At 41.3% G+C, this 20070-nt stretch overlaps 1 protein-coding gene across 4 annotated transcripts in view; it reads left to right on the top strand.

Moving 5' to 3' along the window:
* Positions 1 to 20070, top strand: part of gramd1a (GRAM domain containing 1A) — a 28998-nt gene that overhangs the window by 3193 nt on the left and 5735 nt on the right. For 3 of the 4 annotated variants that reach the window (XM_029450829.1, XM_029450828.1, XM_029450827.1), the window contains 13 exons: positions 8864 to 9122; positions 10043 to 10063; positions 10280 to 10364; positions 10541 to 10644; positions 10857 to 10952; positions 11282 to 11362; positions 11926 to 12044; positions 12542 to 12851; positions 13983 to 14136; positions 15123 to 15269; positions 17164 to 17285; positions 17851 to 17993; positions 19134 to 19237. In XM_029450829.1, coding sequence (XP_029306689.1) covers positions 8864 to 9122; positions 10043 to 10063; positions 10280 to 10364; positions 10541 to 10644; positions 10857 to 10952; positions 11282 to 11362; positions 11926 to 12044; positions 12542 to 12851; positions 13983 to 14136; positions 15123 to 15269; positions 17164 to 17285; positions 17851 to 17993; positions 19134 to 19237 — 1745 coding nt within the window. Of the gene's footprint in view, positions 1 to 5350; positions 5712 to 8863; positions 9123 to 10042; positions 10064 to 10279; positions 10365 to 10540; positions 10645 to 10856; positions 10953 to 11281; positions 11363 to 11925; positions 12045 to 12541; positions 12852 to 13982; positions 14137 to 15122; positions 15270 to 17163; positions 17286 to 17850; positions 17994 to 19133; positions 19238 to 20070 lie in introns of those variants that run through there. The other variant, XM_029450830.1, reaches the window with a different exon arrangement.

Raw genomic sequence — 20070 nt, 5'->3', positions numbered from 1 at the left:
GACACCAGATTTGGCTGCAATGACTAAGCAGAGTGAGTAGCCTCTCATTTGTGCATGTTGGTGGTGAATAAAAAGGCCTTACATCTGACAGATTTACGCTTTAGGTGACTTTTCTCAAATGCCACGCAAGGTCAACTATTTTGGAGTTAATTAGCTAATGCCTAAAACTAGTGAGGACAGATTACACTGTTAAAATCATGATTCATGGTATGATATGACGTCAGATTAAAAAGCAGGCCAACACTCAGATGGTTGAATTTCGGTGATGATCAAGAAATGCCCTTGCTACCCTGTACTAAGAAAACAGACAAACATTGTTATTTTAAAAGAATAGTAAAATTGTTAAAGAAAGATGTGCAAAACTGCAAGGTTATATAAACTATAAACAAAGAAAGGGAGACCACAGAGCTGGGTCAGTCACAAGGAGCTAGAGGCGGGGTTCATGCGCCATTTATCCTTCCTCTGAAGCATGACATCACCTTCAGCCAATGGGAGTGGGCTCTTAGTCTGATGATGTCACCTGAGTCCAATCAGAGGAGGTTCTGGGCACCACTGCAGAGGGCAAGAAGAGGGTGATTCTCTCATCTGCTCTATATGAACAGCTGTGCCCTTGTCCTTTTCATTTACACATCATTTTATTGACCCAGTTACATTGTTTTGCAGCGGCTGGATATTATTGAAACTATAATATCCAGAATTTATTTATGACCCTTCCAATGATGATTGACATATGTTTATATACATATGTTAAACAATGTTTTATAAATTGAAAAAATTAAATATTTTTATTGCGATTATTTTTTGATTAATATTGGGATAAAGGAGGGAATTATCTTTTTTTGGATCATTGTTCTCATTTTCATTGAAACATATACTAAAATTATCAGGGTGGGATTTCTTTGCGAGATCTGTACCAAACAAAAAGTCTGTAGAATATGATTTGTAGGCCGAGACATCTCTGCAGCACCACAATACCTAATTTAGGATAGTATTTTGGCACACATATTGCGCCTCCATACAAGTTGGATATTGCACTAGTCCCTATTGCTTTTTTTTCATAAAATAAAACAAATTCAAATTTATGATGTCCAGAAAAAGATGATTTGACTGAAGTGTTTGTGCAGCATGACAACTCCCCAGACAACGTTGAGTTGCATTTTACAAACAACTTGGACAAGGCTTTAACGTCTTCTCCAAAGTGCTAAACTGCCCCTGCAAAAAGTGTACTATTTTATGACAAATGTTTATTTTTCTTACTCAATAGTGGAAAGTTTCTTGCAGATAAAATCAGCTGTGGGGAGCTGACACACGAGATGCGTCAGAGATTCATTGTAACCGGAAAGCATCTAAACTGAATCTTCTAATCACTGACTCAGTTCATTAAAAGCGGTGGGGCAAATCACACACAACTTTCATCATGTCCGTGTGTATCGTTATTTATAAGAGTTATTTTATATGGACTCCTTTTTTATAGAAGGATAGTTCATCCTGATCATGCCTTGCAGTCGAAGTCAGCGATTCTGGAGACGGCTCGCTGATATTTGAGCTCAACACCCAAACAAATACCCCCGTCCAGATTAACCATCCCTATCACGTCAACTGACTTTCTCTTTATACATCCATAGTCTTTGCACGAGCATGATCGCCCCAGAACAGACGGCTTGCGGACAGTGAAGAGACACTTGCTGAATTTCACCAAAAGTGTATTTGGATAAGAATCGCTGACAGCACCTTTTTTAAAGCCAGGCCCGTTTAAAAAAAAAAAAAAAAAAGGCTTCTTCGACAGACTGTTGCACAGGAAGTTTCTCACTCTATCTTTAGCCAGAGTGAGATCTAAGTTGCTAAGCTTGTGTGGCTATAGCCCCTAAACAATTGATAAGGTGTTAAAGGTGGCTCAAATTGGTTTACTGTGTTTTTAGTCAGTTTCCACCTTTTAGACAATTGAAGCAATTTATTTGAGGACAACGGATATAATTCAACCAAAATATTGGTCTTGACTTTTGCTAGTATGACTCATTGCAGTATAAAGAAATTGATGAACAATTCAGGTCAACATCTTTTGTGGGGGTTTTTTTTAGGGCTAAAGCGGCTTTCACATGCGGTAAAACAGCTCTGCGCTGGCTGTGCTGTTGTTTTCCTATAGACAGAGAGGTTGACCTTTTCAAAGCACAACCAATGAGATAACGGCCGTATGAAGCGGCACAAGGGGCACAAGGGGAGTTAACCATAGAAACAAATTATCCAGCTGCTTTCACCATAAAGCGCAGAGAACATTTCCTGTCATGTGAAGGCAGATTAAATTCATGAAGCAATCTTAATTTCTTTCTATCTAGAACACTTGTCAATAAAGGCATAACTGCATATGATGAATTCTAGATGCTCATTTGCTGACTGCACGATTTGTTCCCAGCCTTTTGAATGTTGCGGTTGAAAGAGTTTATTGATATAACATATTAACATTCTGTCTGTCACCAGATTTGCTAAGGTAAAGCTGCGTTCACTTGCTTTGCTTTCTACGGTACAGCTCAAAGGGTAGTTACACCTTACACAGAGACTTTGTTCTGCTTATTTTCATGTATACAGGTTGTGACATTCTCATAACCTGTTTAGCTTTACATGTGTGTAGACTGATAGGCCTCTAGTCTGTAACCAGTCTGAAGTCCAGTACAGTATGAAGAGTGTAGGAAACATGCACTTTTCAGTCATGTACGCTGTTTGAGATGGCCTCAGGCATAATTTGTTATTGATGACTCCACCGGTAATGTACGATATGGATTTTTTCAGCTGATGCCGATAACAGATAATTACATGCTTCTCATGGCTGATAGTGATTAGATAACAGAGTCGACACAGTTCATAACCGGCAGTTCATAACCTGCAGTTCATAACCTGTAGTTTATGCACACCTGAGGGTAAGAAAGGCTAAGATGTAGTGAGCAAAGAAGGTTTAATATTCCATAGCTGTGACTGAACCGAATCTAACTGACATCACTAATATTAACGCATCAAAAACAAACTGTTTCGACTCAAATGTTCATTTATTTCAGTAAAGTACATAAAAAAACGTGTATTGCAAACTGCAATCGTGCTGTCCACGCCTGTCTCTCTAGTCTTCTTCTTCTTCTTCTTCTTCTTCTTCTTCTTCTTCTTCTTCTTCTTCTTCTTCTTCTTCTTCTTCTTCTCCTTCTTCTTCTTCTTCTCCTTCTCCTCCTCCTCCTCCTCCTCCTCCTCTGTGTTTAAAGACTTTTAACTTGCATACTGCCACCTACTGTATCGGAGGATGTAGATGCTGCTTGTTAAGTAAATTAAAGCAATTTGGCTTTGTATTTATTGGCCATAATTTCATACGTAATCAATACGTAATGATATAAATGTCTCGGTATCAGCCCATCATTTATCGGTACTGATGCATATTGTGTATCTCTAGACACAACATTGTATCTTGTTATACCGTGTACATATACAGGGTTATCAATCAGCTCGAAGGTCAAGTCTGAAGCAGAGGTTATTTTAAAACTCTACAGGACTATACTTTATAATATAAATGTCCACAGAGACCAACGCTAACTTACAATGACATAATTGCAAAGGACGTTTAGCAGTCGGAACACAGTGACCTGCTGACTGTGATTGCTTGTAATCATGACCTGTCTTTGTCTTTTTGCAACACATTAGTGCAGTTATCTGACTTTTCCAGACAGCAGTTGCTGTGTTTACATTTACTCTGTGATTGATTATTGATCCACTTTTGACAGTAGCCTGATTTAAATAATAATAATAATAATAATAATAAATTGTATTTACAAAGCCTTTCAAAGCTAAAAGCAATCTCAAGGCAATTTCAGATATAGTTCTTGTTCCCTTCATTCTTTGTGGTCAGTATCTTATTTCCAGCTCCATTGTATCTGTTTGAACCCGTTTTTTGTAATCAGCTTTTTTAGTCATACTTACTGTTTTGTTTTACGTTATTTATAGTGTTTACCCTAGGCTCTTTGGATTTTGCATCATGTGTATGACAGAAGCTACAATCTCCTACTTAGCCTAAAGACATCGATCTGTGCTCTCACAGCCTTGAGATTGCTTTTAGCTTTGAAAGGCGCTTTATAAATACAATTTATTATTATTATTAGAAGTCCAGACTTTTGTCCTTTTTCTTGCTCTGTTGAAATAAGAGGTTTTCTGTAGGCAGGAAGGAAAAGGCATAAGAGCAAGACCTTTACGTCGTGTTTACGCACTTCCTGTAACATTGTTCAGCTATTCTTCTAAACAGCATTAAGTCTCGTTCTTGGTCCACCCAACCCATGAAACTAACATTATTATGGGCCATTGGTGAACCTCAGAAAAACAGATTACATAGAGGGAGACTGAATGGTGGAGATGTCGGCCTGGCTCAGCCCAGCGTGGATTATGATGTGGACTCTAATCCAGAGGGATGGACAGAGAGATTGAGGGTTAAGGGATTGCGTGGGCTCTGGCCTTTGGCCAGGTGGATTCACCACAGGCAGCCATGGGCTCTTTATTTACAATGCTAGCCATGTTTTAAGGCTGTATTTTTTTACTCAAGGGCTTCCAACTGATAGTGTGAAAGTATTCATCCCAAATGATTAACAACCTAATGACATCACTTTCATATTTCAGACATATTCAGTTTGTTTGGAACATGTAAATTGAAATAGCAACTTCAACTAATAATAATTAGTTTTTACTTGATTAATTGTTTGGTCTATAAAATGTCAGAAATTAGTCAAAAGGTCCCATGACAGTTTCCCAGTCTTCAAATTGCTTCTTTTGTCCGAACAACCGTCCAAAATCCACAGACATCTAATTCACTATCGCAGGGGACTGAGAAAAAGACATGTATTCACATGCGAGCAGTCAGAACCATTTAATGTTTGGAACTTTTGGTAAAAGATGGCATGAACTATTAATTATCAAAATAGTACACTAATTGTTTACTCATGAGGATCAATCTAAGTCTCTTAAAACACACAGTACCTGCGTTGGAAATGCTACAAAGGAATGGGTGAAATCAACTGCTGAAACTTGTTTTGTTGATCTGTTTGGTTAATGAATAGAAGAAGCAGAATATAGAGCCTGACAAAGGCATTCATTGCAAAGATAGCAATGTTAGTAAATATTATTTTGACCTCCTCTCTGTGAGGTTCTGGTCCCTCTGAATTCAGATAAAATCCTCAGTCTTGACTCTGCTTATCAACCTTATCAGTGTCCCCCATTTCAGCACCACATCACTGTAAAAAAGCAAGGCCTCACTCAACACATGGCGGCGCCTCCTCCCCTCCCTTCCACCCCTCCTCCTCCTCCTCCTCCTCTCTCCTCCCTCCCACCCTCTCCCTTGTTGCAAAGGGGATTACGGATGGACTCAGCGACTGCAGCCCGTTACTGGGTCCTCCTAACGGCATAGGGAGCTGCAGTCCGTCCGGTACCTGGCTGCGAGGTGCAGGGGCGCAATGAGAAATTAACATCCGACCGCGGGACGGTGGAAGATGGGTGCATTTCTACCCCGAGGATAAGCGACGAAAACAAAGCAGAAGAGCGGACATACATCCCTGTAACGTCTGGCTTGCTTTAGCTGCAAACACACACACACACACACACACCATATCGACACAATAGTGAGCGACAAAGTGTGTGTGTGTGTGGTTTTTTTTGTGGCCATTGGTTGGATCGCAAATGCCTCATGACATGTTCGAGTAAGTGACATAAACAGCTCTTAGTGTGATGGATAGCATATCATGCTATCCATTGATCTGCATGTTGTCGTCTTATCCCGTCCATCGTGCTACGTTGTGTTGTTGTCAAATGAGTCACAGCTTTGCAGATACCACTGATAACATGGGTGGGACACGGCACGGTTTATGTAAAAGCACAGGTGTGCAGCCGTAGTCTGATATTGGCTTTATAAACTGATCGCTAGCTGTGTTTATGTTCATGCTGTCGGTGTTCATGCCCCCACACACACCTCCTCCCTCCACCCGTTTCACTGACCACAGCCTCCACCCTTGCTAGTGCTTCTTAATTGAAACGAGTTGTATAATTCATTCGTCTTCTGGCTCTGTCCCGGTGTTTGTCCCGTTACATTGTTCTTTTAATAGACCGGGTTGTTTTGGTTAGCCGAACCGGTGTGCTAGCTGATCTGTGCACGCGCGCGTGGGACAGGAGAGAGAGGACAATATTAAGGTTAACAACAACAGAGATGGCTTACTAGAGGGTTGTGTTGGCAGTGCTGGTTAGCCTTTTACATTTCTGCTGCTGACGGATTTAGCCTCGGTGTGTAAACACATGCTGACACCGATTCACATCACTGTGTCCTGGTCTCACTCTGCCACGCAGACTTACGCACAGCAAGCCTCTTTACATGCCCTCATGTGTTACCTCAAGATAGCTTAATGCTACTTGTCATTATGCCGCTCTGATTAGCATTGCAGCAATAAATAATGTAACATTTAGGGGGTTTACTTCCCTGAGGTTCAGGGATGGAGCCTAAGCTTCACTGCTCCTCTCCCTGCCATCAGTGGTGATGCCTGGGAGGTGAACATTTTTTGACTCATTCCTTTTCCACTCCAGCTCCTGTCACTGTCAGCTGCAACCGAGTTCACAGGGTCAGAGCAGTACTCATGCCATTTTTATTTAATTTTCTCTCCATTTAACCATGTGATATCACACAAAGTGGACAGATCGAGTGCCGTCTACACATGGCTTATAATGGAGAGCTATGAAATATATAAAGACTATAATACTGCAAGAAGCAACACTGTTGGGAAGGAATGCTGGCAGAAAACCGCTAATTGTGTAAATGTGTAAGTTAGAATATTATATTATTATCAATGCATACCTGTTTATTTCTAATGTGACAACTGCACATTGTAGAGCTCTTAAACTTTGAACTAAATGCAGCATATTTACATGTTTATACTGCAATAAGGTACACACACTGTGTACAGACAACATCGACAGAACAAGACTGTCGCACACTACAAAAAAGTATAGACAATATCCAGTTGAAATGCATAGCATGAGTTTCCTTAGTGAAAATATGTGGCTGTGTTATGCAAGGTCAACAAAATATTTCAGTTGCTTTGGTTTTCACATGTAATGTCTCATACATAAAGATGCAAAAGGGGAAAAATAGATTTTGAAAAGGTCTAAAGTAATAAAGTAAGAGCATTCATAAATTCACCAACAGTAGCTCTGACAATTTCAAGTCTTTCTGTACATTGCTCCAGGAAAAAGTATATTTTAAAAGTGTTTTTGCTGAACTCCATCCTAACAATACTAGTTTAGACTCCAGTTGGGGTAAAGTGTGTGTGTGTGTGTGTGTGTGTGTGTGTGTGTGTGTGTGTGTGTGAGAGAGAGAGGGAGAAAGAAATGAGCGCTAGATGGAAGCAATTAGGAACTAAATGATCTGGGCCATTCACCACTCTCGGCATAAATAAGTATTGGAGATGGCACAAAAATCACCATCATAATCATGGAGACGGCAAAAACACGACAGTTTGTGTTAAAGCAATGGTTTACGAGGAAAGAGGTTGTTCGATGTGTGGAGAGCAGTTTGGCTCAAAGGGAGTAAATGAAGTGATGAGTTCTTGGTTTAGATTCATTAATGCAATTAGCAACCGTTTGCCCAGAATAACCCACTGCAGCATACGGTTTAGTGAGCGAGCAGAGAACTCAGCGAGTTGTAGAGGCTGTTAAATGTGGAGTTGACTGGTTAAAGCACTTCGGCAGCTAAAGCTGATTTCAATGCGTCTGCTCAGGGTAAGGGAATCGACATTGATAAATGGATGAGTGTTTTAAAGACGGTTGTCTCATGGTGAATGTGGAACTGAGGAATGATGTGAAACCATGGAAACTGTGCTGTGGCTTAAATATAGCCATTTTTATGTGTCGCTCGTCTGAACATTAGATGCAAATGTTTTGGCAGCAGTAGGATGACTCATGACTGTGAAGCCTGAACCCTTACATTCTGTAAAATGTAAAATATAATAAATGGAATAGTCTTGTAATAGTTTAGTCCGAGTGATCCATTGTCATAGTTTTTTCTAATCCCATTTCAGTCACGTGACTTATCGTTTGAGCCCTGACCACACTGTTACTTAAAAATCTAAACTCTTTGCAGCTTTCTAATGGTGCTAGTCTTGTAACTAGCAGATCTTTAATAACATCTTCAACCCTCTGAAGTTCTCGATAGACTTGTGTTTTACTCTAAAGGAAACTGTGTGTTTTGTAATAAGCCTTCTTGGTTGGACGGTCTTAAAGGGAAACGTTGCCAATATTCAACCTGTTCTGTACCATTACAATGTTGGTAGTATATGCAAATGAACAATGTTTAACTTCCCTCCATGTTGCCAGCACCCAGATCTTCCCACTCATCCAGCAAAAGTCGGAAACGCACGTGTCATCCGGGGGACTTTTGCGGGCTGTTTGAACAGATTGCATACAACTGATACGGCAGTACAGCCCCAGAGAGCGAATGAGCAGGGAGCTCTGGATGCTGGCAACATGGAGAAGTTAAACATTGTTGATTTGCACATAGTACTCACATTGTATTGATACAAAGCCAGTTGAAAGCCGTCAAAGTTGCCCTTTTAGACCCCGTACTTAACATCTTTAAATACCCTCACTGTCTGGCTGCTGTTCCAGTCAAACTCAGTTCAGCTGATGGCACTAACTGTACATGGGTTTTTCTTTGGCCTTTAGTAGGACGTTTGAGATGGCATGCTATTACCAAATAGGAAATGCTTGCAGCTTTTCTTCATAGCATGACATTAAAGGCGTGAAACATGAAAGAGTTTCCTCTGTTGTCTCTTGAGTTAAATCTCTCTTGGTCTTTTTTTGTCTCCAGTACGGCCAGTAACTCTCCACGCAGCACCCCCGGCAGCTCTCCCTCCCTGCGGCGCAGGGTCCTTGGGGGTAGCAGGGCCAGTGAGAGCGAGGGGGGAGGAGGAGAGAAGAGCTGTGGAGGAGGAGGAGGAGGTGGTGGAGGAGGAGGAGGAGGCGGTGGAGGAGGTGGCTCAGATAGTCCCCTGCCCTCCATATCTTCTGCTTCCTCCCTCACATCTGCCTACCCACTTGCTTCTCGCCACTTCAGCCGCAATGCCAAGGTAACGCAGAATATCCACTGATGTGTAGGGCTGCCCCCTCTTAGTCGATTCATCGACTGATTGGTTGTTTTAGTCTTTAGTCGGCTTGTATAGTCGATTTAGTCATTTTTGAATGTCTTTGTTAAAAATGCTGAATGACTTATTTCCAAGAAACTTATGAACAAATCTCTGGTAAACACAAGAGTTAAAGTTGTGCTTTCTTCTTCTTGTTGTGTCCACATCAAAGACTCAAACTATTTCCATGATGACTTTGATCTAAGAGTTTGATCTAAATCAACATTTTAGTAACATGGTAACAAAATGTTGCAACATTTCTAATCAATCTGAGCGTTCAGCTGCATTTTCAGTTAGACTTTTACAATAAATTGATAATAAATTAACATCTTTAATATTGTTGTGTGTGTGTGTGGGGGGGTAAAAGGCATTCCACTTCCATGCTAGTAAATTGTCATCCGCACAATGTTTGTTTTGTATTTATCCATATTGTGAGCTGTTACAATACCGACTGGTTTTGTTTGCACAGTTAAAAGTGTTAGCATGTTTGCGCTCTGTAAATGTCCAGACCACACGTCTGTGGTTTTGTTTGCCTGAGGGATTCGTTTAAGCTTTCACATCTCTTTTTATTTCAGGCTCATTGTTGTGAAAAGAACAGCTTGTTATACTAATGGCATGCCTGTGTGCATTACAGCTGGTCTGTGACACTTCTTTTTTTAAATGGAGAAGTGCTGAAAACTGCAAAACCTCAAGGTTACACCAAACAGGCTTAGCCTAGTGACTGGACCTGCAGGATCACATGCATTCATACAGCAAAGTGTGTTACTCTACCAGCTGATAGATTTTTCCATACCTGTTTTACTGTAATCTTTTCAGTCACAGAGAAATACGAGTTCACTACTAATATACTGTTCTTTTCTTTACAGAAAATGCAGAGCTGGTACAATGTAAGTATATATTAACAGCCTGTCATTAGGCATTTTCACTCCAGGGTACTTTATTTAGCTGATGTTTGTCTGTTTTAAGTTTCAGACGAGTGGAGCTAGTTTGTGGTTTAGATATTTAACCAAACATCTCAGGGCTCAAGGCTAGCGACTGTTGGGCAGGCAAGTTGTGAATCAGATCACCATGTTCCCCTTTCTTTTTCCTGTCCTCGCCCTCAGGTTCTCAGTCCTACATATAAACAGCGGAACGAGGATTTCCGTAAACTCTTTAAGAAACTTCCTGACACGGAGCGACTTATAGTGGGTGAGTGAGACACTGAGGGGGCAAAGTCAAATTAAACTCTGTGTGCTGAGCTCAAGTGGAGCAAACTACACCGTGAGAAGATTAAATAGCAAAACCCCTCCCTGTTAAAATCAACCTCTTGAATTGATTTTTTGATACAAGCCGTGTTTCCCCTCCCCCCCCGTTCCTTTCCTCAGACTACTCTTGCGCTCTGCAGAAGGACATACTGCTTCAGGGCCGCCTTTACCTGTCAGAGAATTGGCTTTGTTTCTACAGTAACATCTTCCGCTGGGAAACCACTGTAAGTCATGCACACACACTGTGTACACATTTGCACGCGCACAGTCAAACAAATCCCTGTTGTAACCCGGTTCATGTGACACCTGCAATCAGATAGGAAGTACTTTTTAATGCACTTGTTTGCTGATCAATGGAGATACGCTCAGGCCACTGGTGAGATAAGAGTATCGCACTCTGAAGCACACACATGGTAAATCTCTCTCCTCATTACAGATCACTATCCTGCTGAAAGACGTGACCTCTATGACAAAGGAGAAGACTGCCAAGCTCATCCCAAACGCCATCCAGATCAGTACTGACAATGAGAAGGTCAGACTGGAACACAAATAATGTTGAGCTCGAGTTTGTGCCTTAAGAACTTAAGACTTTAATTTAATTTGTTTTACCAAAAGGAAAACCTTAACAGTTTAAGTTAACTGCTGCTACGAAAGCATGTAAAGTGTTGCCTGTTGATAAAAGTTTACTTTTAAATGATCCTTTTTTGCTAGTGAAGCAGTCTAAAATGAGCTGACTACAATTTATCTCCACTGTGACAAAGCAAACATCCCAACAGAGGGAAAACATCAGTCAAATCACATTTTTCTTCTTTCTTCCCCCCCCCCCGCTTCTTCCTGTCACACTGATATTCACTCTGTCAGCACTTCTTCACATCTTTCGGAGCAAGGGATCGCAGCTTCATGATGATTTTCCGTCTGTGGCAGAACGCACTGTTGGACAAGGTATAATCTCCTCTCCCACCCTCCTACCGCTTTATGCTGCTGCCTGCTGTGACACGGCCGGTAGTTAACATCTGAGAATAGAGCAGAGCGTGAATAGGCAGGAGATGGCCACAAACACAGGCTTGGGAAAACAATTTAAATCACCGTTATTTGCAGCGCTTGAATATAGACATTTGCAGAAACGCAGCAGCAGAGTATTAAAGCACGTGGCAGCAGTTGCTCGATGAGACAAATTGACTTTTCATCTGCAAAATGCTTTCAAACTAAACACTGAAGTCGCCGCCAAGAATACTCTTTAAATGCTATATTTTGTTTAGAGTCAGAGGTGTTAGACTTACTTATTTGCTGCTATGATGGATTAAATGTGTTATTTGTAGCAAAATGTAACATTCAAAGAAAAACAACGTCTGCGATTGGTTATAAAAGATTCAACTTGTATAATGCGTGACCTTGTATTGATGATTAAGTGGCTGAACCGACTGATTGGATCATCAGTAATCAATACGTAATGTTAATTTGATGCTGATTAACTGCTGAATAAGACTATTGTGTTTATTTTGCAGTCTCTATCTCCCAAAGAGCTCTGGCACATCGTACATCAGTGTTACGGCACCGAGCTAGGCCTCACCAGTGAAGACGACGACTACGTCTCCCCCACCGCCAATCACATGAACGGCCTACTGTGAGTGTCCATGTGTAAAAAAACGTGTGTGTGTGTGTGTGTGTGTGTGTGTGTTAAACATAAGTAACATTTTTGGAGTAGAGTTTGTGCCCCCAAGGCAGGAATCTGCTTCTTTTAGTTGTTTATTAAAATACGATTGAGTGTCTACTTCTAGAAAACTACTATGCATGTGCTGTGTTATCTTTTTCTTTGCTAGCGCTGAGAATGTTGTTTACTATTACTGACGTTTAAGCATCAGTTATTTAGCTGAATACCTGGTATTACAAAAGGGAGAGAGACAGACAATTGTAATTGTATTCTGTTCGCTAAAAAAGAAAAAGCAGTAGAGAAAACAATCTTTATCAGGTACATTTATTTTAGTGTTTTTTAATATCAGCTAGACTAAAATTGCATTAAGGATTTTCTTCCCCTGCCCTTAAGCTCTTTCCCAAACACTCGGCTGTTTCTCTGTCTTTCTCTCACTGATGTGTCTCACTTCCTCTCCCTCTGTTCCCCAGGCCAGGAGACGAGTCAGTGTCGGTTACAGATCTACTAGACCTGAGCTCAGTGTCTGTTCCCTCTACGGGCAGCTCGCCCCCTCCCCTGGTGCTCTGCGGTCCAGCCAGCCCTCCCTCAGCTAACAACCTTGCGGGCTCCTCTCCCCCTTCCTCCGCCTCCTGTCTGCCCATAGAGGTGCCTTCGTCATCTGGACGCAGACTCAGCTCTGACCCCCTCGATCACAGCCCGCCCAGCTCCCACAGCTCGCTGCCATCCACCACTCCCACCTACGCCTCTGCCTCTGCCCCGGCCTCTGCTACCGCCTCCTTTGTGAGTGTTCTTCTTGACACCCACACATGCTTTGACGTACAACAAAAGCTAGTCTTTAGTTTAGTGTTATGCTGTCCTATCTTTTTATTACTTCATGTGCAAGGCAGTTGAGCAAGAATAGTAAAATATATATATATATATATATATTATAGCCAGCCGGATACATAGACACGGAGGACACCTGGACTCACAACAGTCCCATAAACTGCGGCAGGTTCACATACACAATAGTGTAACTACGTCACAATTTACGGGACTGTAGTGACTCAAGACGGCTGTCACCTTTGCTACGTTTTGACTGAAAGTAATATATATTTTTAACTAAATCAAAACCTATAACAAAGTTGTGTGCAGTGTATTCATTGTTTTACAGATGCATGTAGTGGATTCTGTGCTTGTGTAAAGCCAGTGATTAACAAATCAGATTTGTACACTTGCATATCCAGTACAAGCTGGCATTAGAAGTGCTTAGTAGTAAAACTCAAGCTGATGTTTGATTTTAATCTGTCCTGAATAAACTATTCACTGACTCTTGAAACACACGACTCTTGTAAAAGATTTAGCCTTTATGCAAATCTGGCCCTATCTGTACCTCTAATAGTTTGTCTTTTTAACTGGTTTAAAATCACTGAACAAAACAAACGCTCTGGAGGAAGGCAGGCTCATCGTATAGCACCTTTCAAACACGAGACAATGCTTAGATAAGGCCAAAATAATACATTAGATCAACATAAAGACACAAATAAAATCACATGAAACAGAATTAAATGAAGTGAGATACAAAATGCAGGATGTGGAAAACTGTGTAGTTGTCCTGGTTGTTTCTATGTCCAGTCCGCTGTGCTCAATACCCGTTGCTGTGGTTGCTTCCCCTGCAGTCTTGATTGGGATAGTAACGGATCAAGCCCGAGCTAAGCTAAAGTGAATAAATGGAGTGCTGTGTTGACTGTGTCTGTTTCAGATTAATTACTCGGCTGCAGTGGTATGTCTGCTCAGACCGCGTCAACACGAGGTCATCTCAGCTGAGGCCTCTTTCCTCTCAAGTCATATGACAATGGGCTGATTTCCCTACAAACCTCTTGCTAACTGTCCTCTGGTGTGTGTGTTTTCTTTCCCCCCTCACTGCATCAGAGTCTGGAAGAGGGCGGGGACAGCCTGTCCGAGTCAGCCAATCATATGCTGCCCCCGACAACCACCAGTCTGGGAAACCTCTCCTCATTGGACATCACCATCGATGAGGAACTGCCCACCGACCCCAGCAACTCATCTGACACGCAAGAAGAGAGTGAGTGTTGTTTGGGTGAACACACCACCACAAGAACCCAGAGATGATGAGAAAGTGTACATTATATAAAGATTAGATTAGAATATATACTCTATATGTTAATGCTCTTTTTCTTAAACAACATTTTCATTTCATTTTAATGACGTACTTTTGTTATTTGAGAGGATTAATAATCAGGGACACAACTTGAAGCACAAGGCACCATCAGGGCACCACGTCATTTTAAACATCAGTGTCCTGCTGAGCTTTAATTGTGTCTTTAAGCCTTTTTTGATAAACTCTCAAAGGATTTTATGCTGTTATTCTATTTTAACCTCTATTCTCTATACTCGTGGTGTCCTCTTTATTTAATAGACTGTGCTCATTCATGGTTGTTAGCTTTAATCTGACTGTGAACTAACTAAAGGTGCTAAAGGTTATTTATAGTTCTATTTCTCTCCTCCTGATCTCTGGGAACGATGTGCTTCTTTCTGATTCGTTGCTTCCACCTCTTCTGAAATCATTTCAGGGAAGGTTTTTTTCCGTTGAATCTGTCCTGAACCAAATAAAATAATTCCTTTTGGAAGTTTATGCTTTGCTGTATTGGCAGATGATTTACCTAAAATTGCCTCCAAGCTGACAAGATTGTGAAATAATTGCCTGGAGGTTTAATATTAAACGGAAGATGTTAATGTGTAAACTAGAAAACTACTCAGAAGACTTCACCTGTTGAGGTATACGCCAAATGCATTCAGCAGCAATCTGTGTTTCCTCTGCAATAACTTAAAGTCATTATCATGGTTAGAGTAAGTGTGATTATTCAAACGCCAAATTTATCTCTTAAAACAAACGCACGTAAATGTCTCTCCGTTTACATACACTGGCAAACGTTTAACATTACATTTGGCAATATATAACTATTTATACCATTTTATATACCTCAGAACAAAACTTGAAAACATTTTTTTAACCAAAATAACATTTTTAACTCTTGACCCTGACTTCAGGTGAGGTGGAGTCCTTCTGCGCTGATCTGAACGGGCGGCTGCACATCAACACTGCGGTCCGCATGAGTGTGGACAAGTTGCACGACCTGATCTTCTCTGCTGACATACACTTCATCCAGCACCTCTTTTCCCAGCGACACTTTACTGGTAGGTAAAACACACACACACACACACACACACACACACACACACACACACACACACACACACACACACGCACACACACACGCACACACACATTGAGACACACATGAGTTGTAGCCCCTGTATTACGATCCATATCTAATTGCTCTGCCAGATTTTAGTATCTACTTGTACACAAGTCTCTCTACGGTTACACGACTCCCATTGACTTTTAACGGTGAAATATTAAGGTGTTTATTGGGTATTGAGCCCATGTTTGAGAGAACTCTGCGAGCTCTTTCTCATGCTGTGAAACTGTGTTCAGCTTTTGATAATTATGACATCGCCCAGAATACGTTTCAGCAACCAACTTGGATTAACTTGTTTCATAACATTAAGCGCGAGAGAGCAAGTTTTTCCTGTTGACACGGTGACAGTTGGGGCTCAGTGTCTGTTGTTGTTCTGAACCTGATGTTGGCTGTTGGTGTTGATACTGTGACAGTTAGTGCCCTGCCAGTAACTATTTGTGGTGTTGCCACAATGACCGTGTTTACTTGCTCACTAATATTCCACTATTATTCTAAATGTGATGCAGCGTCATGTAAACAGCGTATTATTCTTTCATGTGTACTGTGCATATGGAATATACATCTTTATATATATACAATTATTTTTAGTTTAATTATCTTAATGTTAAAGGCCAGCCAGCGCTAGCCAACAGTCAGAATCAGAAATCCTTTATTAGTCCCACAACGGGGAAATTTACCTTGTTACAGCAAAAGAACAATAAAGTAAAGTGGCGAGTACACAATCATGGAATAGAATAAAATAGAGTACAAGTAGTATAAGTACAAAGTTGTAAAAGTGAATAATGCACATGGCAGTGGTAATTGTACCCCCGAGGCTGGAGAAAAGATGCATGTTCAAAAGAAAAGCCCACATTTCTAGTCGGAAGGTGAAAAAAAGATTTAGATCTCAAGAGGTTTTTTGGATATGAGCCAATATCGGAACGCCTTTACAAGAAGGTGACTAATGGATTGTGTGTGTGTGTGTGTGTGTGTGTGTGTGTGTGTGTGTGTGTGTGAGAATATTAGTGGGATATGAGTTTTCATTAGCCTGCATATAAACAGTAGTAGGAATATCAGATTTTTCGTAATCAAAGTAAAGTGTTATTTGTTCGTATAAAAGTGTTCACTGTTAGTCGTCCAGTAGAATAAGAAAAATACATCTTCAAACATCTCTACTGTTCATCTTTTAATAAAAAAAAATTCAATATAGAAACAAGTTTGTGATCTCAATATTAACCACAAATAATAATGATTATGATCTTTTACTATAATCGAGCAGCCCTCGTGCCACCCACCCCTCAAAGACTTGCTGTCCACTGTATTGTGCCACTAATGAGGGCGCCACACTAGCTGTTTACGCTGTGTTACCCACCCTCCATTACTGGTTCTCTGCCACTCAGTTTTTCCTGCGCTGCTTTGCCACTGTACAGCTATTTCATCTATTTATCTATACGTCAGGTCATCTTTGCATAAACGCAGAATATATTTCGGACTTTTTTTCTGTAGTAGTCTTAAAGAGGACAGAGGTGAAGCCATGGAGGTGAGTCGGCCAGTGGCTACCCACGTTGGAAGCCCAGCCCACGTAGGAACACTGTGGAGCTCTAATTGGGGCATTTCTTTATTTCTTTCTTTCTTTTATTTATGAAGGAGTGTGTGTTGTCCCTCCCTCCAACCCTTCTCTTGGTCTCTCTCCTTTTCATTTATACATTCTCAACCTCTTTATACAAAACATATTACTTATAACTCTCTCTCTCTCTCTCTCTCTCTCTCCCCTCCTCTCTCTCTCTCTCTCTCCCTCCCCCCTGCTCTCTCTCTCTCTCCCTCTTTCTCTCACACACACACACACACAGACCTCTCGGTGAGTGAATGGCAGCAGGACAGCAACAGTGGGAATACCAGCCGTGTGCTTAGCTACACCATCGCCCTCAACAACCCTCTCGGCCCCAAGACTGCCCCCGTGGTGGAGACGCAGGTCAGTCCTTGACAAACACCGACCTTTTATTAGCTTCATTATTTAACCCCTGGAGTGGAACTTCCTCTACTTGTATGTAGTTGTGTAGGGCTCCAGTGCCGGCACCAGACCTCACACTCAGAGCAAATCATTGCCGCCATACATACAAAACTATTGACTTCATAAGTCCTTCAGTTACAAGATGGTTACATGTTGTCGAGTAGAAGTTACTTATAAATATTGTTCAGGTCCATTTGTACATCCAAAGCAGGTATGAATGGTGAAAAACCTTTTCCCTGAAACACTAAAGGATTTACACTGAATACAGAATAGAAACATACAGAGACTGAAGGCCGCTCGGCTCTTCATATAATGAGTGATAGAAACGAGGGGTTAAGAGAGAAGTTCACTAACTGCTCTGACGGCACCTCTATGCAGCTGTGTGTGACAGTGCGTGTATGTGTGGTCAGTAGTCCATTTACTATTACTGCTGCCTTTTTTTTTTTTACAGCAATTAAATATCATGTATCAGAGGAAACTAAAGTTTGCATACCATTAACTATGCACCTCCACTTCCTGCTTCCAGACGTTGCATAAAAGCAGCGCCCGGGGCGAGTGCTTCGTGGTGGACTCGGAGGTCATCACCTCAGGCATCCCCTACCAGGACTACTTCTACACTGTCCACAGATACTGCCTCACCTCCATCAACAAACACAAGAGTCGGCTCAGGTAACTTTGACTTAACTTTGAATAATTCCTACAATTTCAATGGAGTCCGAAGAGCATTGAAAGAGCACACTGCCCCGTCTTATACACCTGAGCAGCTGCTCAAGTGTGGGGTTTTCCACTGATGACCTACAGTATAATCCACTTGCCAGTTTCCTGAAAGGTTCAGTTTGGAGCAGAATAGATGATACAGACTGTTGCCTAGTGGTTCAGTCCCTGAGCCTGCAGGAACTCTCATGACTTTATCCCGTTAGAGCTTTCGCTTCCTGGTTTTGTCAAATGTCCCTTTGCTCGTCGGTCCGAACACTAAACACCTTCTGGAGATGTTGCTTTTTTTATTTCTATTTCTAAGCCTCCCTTTCTCTTCTGCAGACTTTTCCAGCCGCACGTATTGTATTTCACTTGATGGCACTTCAGCATATTTCCTGTACAAGTGCGGTGGGTGTATGCATGTCAGGATCAAAGAGCAACGGCATCCTTCTTAGCACTTCTCTTCTGACGGGAGCCTCAATAGACTAGATTATGTGGCTGCAAGTCATGTTTCATTTAAGCCAGGGCTTTGACTGTCTGCTGCTCAGTAACTGTATCACTAGTCGGTGTACAGGTCATTAGTCAGTAATCGAGCCAACTAGCAATGTTACTTACCAACATGAAACTACTCTGAAAGGCTGCTGACAAGTTGTGTCCAGAAAGTTTGGTCCTTTGTTACAAACTGCTTTACTTTTAGATTGTTTTCTCTCCCGCTCCAGTCTTTCTGTCCTCTTTCTAAATGACACGATTGCCTCAAAGTCCACCTGAACATCAGCATCAGTGCAACTAAAACCATGTGCACCTTCCAGAGGGGCCCTGAGTTGCTCTAATATTGTTTTAGATACAAGAAGCAAAGACACTTGATATCTTAGCCAATAAGTGCTTTATGTAAACACTTGGAATATTCAGTTGGATTGATTTGAAATGAACATTTTAAGAATTGCAGGAATTTGTTTCGGCCACCTTTTTTTGACAAGTTCCAGCTTGTTGCTGGTCGAAACTTGAGAACTGAATTGTCCTTCACTTAAAGATATGAAAGCTTTTTCTTTGTGAGCACATCAGATTGTCTTTATGTGTTTTTAAACAGGAGTTGTTTGCTTTTCCTCTGCCCAGAGTTTCCTCAGACATCTGCTACAGGAAGCAGCCGTGGAGCCTGGTGAAAGCATTGATAGAAAAGAACACCTGGAGTGGCATTGAAGAGTACTACAGGCACATGGGTGAGTCACAAGGTCCCCCCCCTCTTCCAGCTTATCTCTGTATACACACAGCTCGTGGAAACCCTATTCAGGCTTATTTCCCTTTTTTGTCAATAATGCAACAAAAGTCAAATGAAACTGTGTAAGCAGAACAGCCTTGACATGAAAGCCAAATGCACAGTTTCATGTTGCAGACCACGAAACACAAGAGCACTGCCTATTGTCCATTTGTGAGTGTTGTAGGCGTAATATGTTTGCAAGCATCATGGATCCCTATTAATACTGCTTGTATTAACGACTTTGTCTTTTCAATATAAAAGGATGAGAGTCGGCTCATGTGCTCCATGGTGTATGTACTTTCTGTTTTGACAGAGAAGCTTGAATTGTTCCATTTGACTGATCATGTTGCTTATTGTGCAGAATGATGCATGTGCATTGTCTGACATTAGAAGGTTGTTTTTTTTATATTCATCTACTGAAGCCAGGAAGTTTCTCTGTGCTCAATTTTTTTAATCTGAGTTCAACAGCAGGATGTGGAAATCACTACTGATTTGGAAGCCAAATCATAGTCCAGTATGAAATGTACTCGAGTAGAGAGAGAGAGATGTGGATATTTGAAACCTCCAGCGCACATACACTGAGAATGGACTTTACAAGAGGCATCTTGTATCCAGTCTTTAGTCCTTCAAAGGAAACGTTGCCTATATTCAACCAGCTTGGTGATATTAAAATGTGGGTAGTATTTGTAAAGGAAGAATGTTTAACTTGTGTAGATCGTACGTCGGCGTGTTTTGTATCCGTCAATACCAACAATGTGCCATCACTTTGTACTTAAGTTTTGATTCTCATTTGGT

Source organism: Cottoperca gobio, chromosome 16 (genome assembly GCF_900634415.1).
Source record: "Cottoperca gobio chromosome 16, fCotGob3.1, whole genome shotgun sequence".
Taxonomy (NCBI): Eukaryota; Metazoa; Chordata; class Actinopteri; order Perciformes; family Bovichtidae; genus Cottoperca; species Cottoperca gobio.
Note: the sequence above shows the minus strand (reverse complement) of the source record. Positions and strands in the feature narration are given on the sequence as shown.